General features: G+C 47.0%; 1 protein-coding gene across 1 annotated transcript; it reads left to right on the forward strand.

Annotated features, from left to right (window-relative positions):
* Window positions 1–4,002: 4,002 nt before the first annotated feature.
* PtA15_12A14 (uncharacterized protein) lies at window positions 4,003–4,746 on the forward strand (the record flags this gene model as incomplete). The annotated part of the gene is made up of 3 exons (XM_053161730.1): window positions 4,003–4,021; window positions 4,099–4,448; window positions 4,576–4,746. The coding sequence occupies 3 exons, from the start codon at window positions 4,003–4,005 to the stop codon at window positions 4,744–4,746; spliced, it is 540 nt and encodes a 179-aa protein (XP_053025584.1).
* Window positions 4,747–6,605: the final 1,859 nt, after the last annotated feature.

Genomic DNA, 6,605 nt, shown 5'->3' on the forward strand with positions numbered 1-6,605 from the left:
TTTTGGAAGGTGAGTTTTTCTGTTTCGAGCGGGGCTGGTTTTCGGATACTCGGTCGACGTACTCTTTCGTTAGTGAGTCTTGAGGGAGGATGTACGAGCGATCGGATCGGGGTTGCTTGGCGTCTTGATGTTTGCAGCTGTGCACCCGACTGTCACCGCCCGATTGCCACCAGATTCGCGGCTGGTGCGGAGGTTAGGGCTACGCGGACTGCGCACTGGCTATCTCATCAGCCGGGTCTCGCCCTGCTGGTCCGCTGGGCCCCGGTGTACCCCCGGCCGGACTCAGCTTTGAGCATCTTCGGCGCGACCATCAGATGAGTGTCTCGGGCGAGGTTTGGACACTCTCCCATCCCGCATTTCCCTCACGGCCGCAGCATGTATGTAAGGGACTGTACCATGGCCTTAAATTTGACAAAATGGCTAGTTTTATTGTCCCCTGAACAAAAATTGACAACAAGAAGAGGTTCAATTGTTGACATTCTTCACCCCCGGGCTCAAGACTGCCTTTTGGTCTTGTTCACCCGTCCAGATCTACAGACCCAGCAGAATCAGATCTGCAGCCCCTAAGATAGCATGTCCCGCAAAAATCAAGGTTTTCTGGCTGCAGATCTGGTTCTGCAGGGGGCTGCAGATTGACAGGAAGTCCTCCAGTTCAAGTTCTGAGAATTTATGAGCAAGACAAATGTGGAAAAAAATAATTTTCATGCCATATGGTACAGGCCCTAAATCAAAGCCACAAAGAGTGTCCCAATGTGACTGGTATAGGTCCTTTTCCCCCAATTGTGGGTAGGGAGATGGTATATTGAAATTCTGTCTGCATGCAAGAAGTAGTCAAGTAGCTCTGTGTCAGCATCCACAATGACTCAGGATCCGCTTCAAAGCAGATTTAATTGGCAGCTGTAAAGCAGAGCCAGCATTGGCCCGCTTTTTGCTTGACACAAATTGCTTGCCCAAGCACCTACCCAAATAATCCCCATTTTGTCTCCTCTTTTCTATTTTAAGGGCCCGCCTCCCAAAGGGGGGGACTTGCATCTAAAGTTTGCTTACAAGGGGGGAGCTACCAGCCAAATGGCTTGGAGGTGATCTCACCCCCTGATTTCTCCACTAATCCTTCCAAGAACATCCTGCCGTTGGCACCATTAGAAGCACAAGATTCCATGAACACTGAATCCAGCTTTGAATTCCTAAGTAGCTTCATCCCTTCTGAAAAAACATTCTGTAAATAAAATTACACTGTAAACAATCCGACATCTTCAATCCCAGATATCCTAACAGATATATCTGGTACTTATATCAATAACCTGCAAGTATCACACAATTTTGACAGCTAACAATTATAATGATCAGGTGCTATGTATTTAAGACTCAGACTTGGCTGCATCGAGTCAAAAAACCGTGAGAGGGTCCATGGTCCGATGATCCAAACAGTTCCCCACCTGTCAAACATTACTTCACAAAATGAAAGGACAAGACCAACTGCAACTTGCAAACAACCAGCTATTTTGCATCAATTTTCTCCAAAAAACAAGCAAAAGATGCCTAAGAAGCAAGGCTACAACTTTGCCAATTCAGACTTGCTCTGAAGGGCTTGGTTTTTGCTTGAATGATTCTTGGGCTTAAAAATGGTGAAAAATGTATCATTTTCTCAAAGTGCTCAGACCACGCGGGTGACTTTTGAGTTAAGCCTCTCCTATGGAGAGTCCCTTCGGGACCCCCGTTCAAGAGGCTTTGTTAAGCTTGATAGCGCCCGCGGTTGGTCGCAAACTTAACCCAAGTCCCTCGCTGCTGCGAGCATCTGGTCTAGCAAAGCAAGCCTCCAATAGCCCTTGGCAGGAGGGACTTGCGCCTTATCGACCCGTTTTGCGGGGGCTAGGTTTTAAATTTAGGTGGCAGGAATTTTCAAACCTTTATAATTCCTTGCTTCCGTAACATTTTGTGGAATAAATTACCTTGGGTGATAGCCCTGCTTCTTGCCATCCTCTCCACCAAAACTGTGCTCAATCATGATGATCCTTCCTCTCCAAATAAATTTCCCCATTAAATACAAACTTGAAATCCATCGGACTTTGTTTACAGAGGGGGTCCGTGAATATCTAAGCAGGTCCAAGTGCACGAGCATATATACGTAATGGTCATCTAGCGATCTAAACGTGAAACCAAGATCACATAATTCTGAGGATCTGTGCGCTGCAGAAATAAAAGAAATTACAGAATTGGCTAAGATTCTTGGTGACTCTATACATTGCATTTTTCTTATTTTAATTCTAGTAAAATACTGGTATCAATGGTGAAACTGATACTTTACAAGTATCAGTATTGTGTGTGTATTGTATCAAAATAGATGTATTTTGGATGTATTGGTTATCAGATACAATACATGGTTTTCCAAAACTGTGTATTTGGGTGCCCAATACAATACAATACAGCATGTATCAGGGGAAATACATGCTGTATCATATTGAAATACATGTATTTGTGATGTATCTGATATCAGATACAATACACACTTTTCCAAAACTATGTATCACCAATACAGATACAAATACATGTATTGTATCAGTTTCACCGTTGTTCGTATGGAAAAAGATAGAAAAAAAATACCAAAATTTTGCTCAGCATGTTGGGTCTTGAAGGAAGTAAAATAGTAGCAACATTTGAGCAATACGTGATCTGTGGAATTAAAAAAAGGAAAAGTGGTGTGAAAATTTCATTCTAGCCACGCGAGCTTGGGTCGATCTGACTTAACTAAGCCTCCCGGGACTGGGGGTGCGGAGCACCCCGATGCGAAGCATCTCCCATTCCCAATGGGAAACTTATGAGTTATCGGCTTTTTTCCGCGTGAGAGCTTCAGGAAATTTGTGGCTTTTGGCCAACTTTTTGAATCAAATTTACATTACACAGCACGCAGTCATTGTGAGTCAGCGAGCTGAAGTACGCGGGATAGCTGAGCATCTCAGCTTCAATGTAGTGTCACTTTTGTGATATCTACACTTGAAGGAGAGTGTTGCCCTTGCTCAGCAGTCAAGGTGGATGGATGATGGAGTTCTGTATTTAAATTGAGTCCAAATGGATCTTCTCGGAATTTGCATACACACTTCTGGCCGAACACAAAAAAATCACAAACTTCAAAGGGGGATGGAAGGAATTTGTGAAGGGGGAAAAAGTGGTGATTGACACCAAAAGAAAGAGAAAAATCAGGCCTTTAATCTGGCACTACAGGCAATAGGAATCCACAAGGAGAAGACCCCTGAAAGGGGAGCGGGAAAAAACTCCCACCAAAACACTGAAAGCTCTCAAGCCAAATTCTTGGCTTTACCTGCAAGTCCCTCCTTTGGAGGTTGCGCTTTGCGCGAGGGTGCTTTGCGCCAGCCCAGGCTGTACCGGGGCCCTCTGAAGCGAGGGACTTGTGATAAGTCAGGGGTTGATATGGTGGTGTAAGAGGACCCCGGAAGGGGTCTTTCAAGCCGCCTTATGTACGTATCCAAACGTTACAGCCCCTACCTACAGCTACCCTGGCTCAATGCATCAACAAAAATATGTGTAGTGACACCTTTAAACCCATATTAATCCTGTACAGGGGTTTATAAAGCAAAAGTGGTGATGGCAGAATAGATAAATTCAAATAACTCATTGCATACACGTATCTTTTTTTAAAGTTTGGCTGGAGCCTACATAAGGCGGCTTGAAAGACCCCTTCCGGGGTCCTGGTGTAAGTCCCTCCTGACGGAGGCTCGCTTCGCGAGTTCAGCCTACCCCCCGGGGGCCCAAAGTCTCGAGGGACTTTGTTAAGTTCGGGTTGGTCGGGTTGAGGCGGTAAATTCCTGAAAATTCCCACTAGGGCCCCGATTTAGGGCCCGCGGTGGAAATACTCCAAGTTCGCAGCCCCCGAGGCGCTTCGCGCCGAGCCCGGCAGGCGAGGGACTTGTGCTAAGTTCGCAACAGATGTAAGTTCGCAAGGCTGTTCTACTTCGATCAACCGTTCCCGTAACCGACGATCCCGATATGGCCTCTGGTTTTCTTCGTGAGTAGCTTCCTTTCCATTTCAATTCCCGTATTTTCCTAGCAAGCTAACAAGGCTCTCTTCTGACCGACGAGTAGCCCCGTATATCATACCCGGACAAGAGCCAGGAACGACCGCAGAAGAACGACAAGAGATTTACAAGTACCTGCACTGGACCCGCCTCGGCCAAGCCGGCCAAGAATCATGTGTGGCCAAGACGATCCTGTCCGGAGCGATGGGGCTTGGGCTGGGGGCAATGTTCAGCTTGATGTCGAGCTCATTCGCTTACGAAGACCCTCTCCGAAGAGACCCCAATTTCGATACAATGAAGTTCGATAAAAAGGCTCGCGTCATGTTCAAGGAAATGGGCCGCGGGATGTGGTCGACTGGCAAAGGATTCGGAAAAGTTGGAGCACTGTATGCTGGACTGGAATGTTGCGTTGAAAGTGTAAATATGCCTTTTTTCCCTCTGTTCTGTTGAGAAAAAAAGTCGAAGTTTGGTCGCATAACAACTGAGCTAAACATCTCTCTTTTTTTCTTAAAAAAAACCTTCTACAACAAAATCCAACGCTCAGTATCGTGCCAAAAGTGATCTATGGAACTCGTTGGCCGGTGGTGGATTAGCTGGTGGAATGCTGGCATGGCAATCAGGCATGAAAGCCATGTTATTCGGCGCGGCTGGATTTGCAGCCTTTAGTGGGGCGATTGACGCTTACATGAGGAAAGAACCACCGGATGACGATTGATCTAACATCTCATAATAGAGTAGAGGGCCCGACATGTCCATAGTCACAAAGTTTGAACAAGACGCGGCAAATTATTTCATGACTGTTTTAGCAGGAGGGGATCTTTTTGACTGCCCAATAGTTTGACTCGCTCTTGTTGCTGCTGTTCTCTAGTTTTTCCATGATGAGCCGGGATCAACATATCCCCAACAAGATTTTATGATTTTATGATTTATGCATGCATAAAATTACAGATTTACTTTGCGCACAAAGGGAAACTTGTTGCGCACGGGAATTTCCGTTGCATCAACGTCATGTGATGTTGAGCCCCCCTCTGTGCGCGCCACCAGCTTCCCCCAAAAAACTATCCGCACACAGGGGTGCCGTGCGGTAACAGGTGGCCAGGTTGAGACACTCTGGCCATCCGGAGGAGACAATCCCCTTGATGACCGGAATGGACTGGTCATTGAGAGGCTATATCCCTCTTGATGACCGGAATAGACTGGTCATTGAGAGGCCATATCCCTCTTGATGACCGGAATAGACCGGTCATCAAGAGGCTACATGTCTCCCAATGACCGGCATTCCGGTCATTGAGAGGCTAAATCCCTTTTGATGACCAGTACAGACCAGTCATTGAGAGGCTAAATCCCTCTTGATGATCGGAATAGACCGGTCATCAAGAGGATACATCACTCTTGATGACCGGCATTCCGGTCATCAAGAGGCTACATCCCTTTTGATGACTGGTACAGACCAGTAATCGAGAGGCTAAATCCCTCTTGATGACCGGAGTAGACCGGTCATTGAGAGGGATGTGTCTCCTCGATGACCGGTATAGACCGGTCATTAAGGGGGATGTGTCCCCTTGATGACCGGTCTATTCCGGTCATCAAGAGGGATATAGCCTCTCAATGACCCGTCTATTCCGGTCATTGAGAGGGATGTAGCCTCTTGATGACTGGTCTATTCTGGTCATTGAGAGGGATGTGTCCTCTTGATGACCAGAATGCCGGTCATCGAGAGAGATGTATCCTCTCAATGACCGGTCTATTCCGGTCATCAAGAGGGATGTAGCCTATGACCAGAATAGACCGGTCATTGAGAGGGATGTAGCTTCTCGATGAACGGTCTATGCTGGTCATCAAGAGGGATGTAGTCTCTCAATGACCGGTCTATGCCGGTCATCAAGAGTGGTGTATCCTCTCAATGACCGGTTTATTCCGGTCTATTGCGGTCATCAAGGGGATTGTCTCCTCCGGATGGCCGGACTGTCTCAACCCGGCCACCTGTTGCCACACGGCACCCCCGTGTGCGGATAGTTTTTTGGGGGAAGCTGGTGGCGTGCACGGAGGGGGGCCCAACATCATGTGACGTCAAGTCAACAGAAATTCCCGTGCGCAACGAGTTTCCCTCCGTGCGCAAAGTACATCCGTAAAATTATGCAAACCAACTTTGAACACCATAATAGTTGACTCCACCGGCCACTGCACCCCATATTGTGCATTGATCTAGAGCCTGCTTAGAGATGGAACTTTGCACCTGGGTACCTGTGGCGGGTGCGGGTACCTGCTTGAAATTTCACTGATATTGGACACCCGCACCCGCACCCGGCACCTGTTTCTGGGTACCTGCTCATGAAAGCAGGTACCTGATGCCATCCCTAGGCCTGCTGGTGTCTTTTTGAGGAAACATTTGTTTGGATGCTGTGAATTCCTGATGCTCTGCAGTGGCGCAGCCGCCTTGGCCTCTAGTACTATATCCAATTACATGAGGATTTTTTTTTTTTTTGGAAAATACTATATCCAAATGAAGGAAGAAATAATAAAATCTCAATGCTATACTGCTATACTGGCCAGATGTGGCCAGTACAACTACTT

The sequence above is a fragment of the Puccinia triticina genome, chromosome 12A (assembly GCF_026914185.1).
Source record: "Puccinia triticina chromosome 12A, complete sequence".
NCBI lineage: Eukaryota > Fungi > Basidiomycota > Pucciniomycetes > Pucciniales > Pucciniaceae > Puccinia > Puccinia triticina.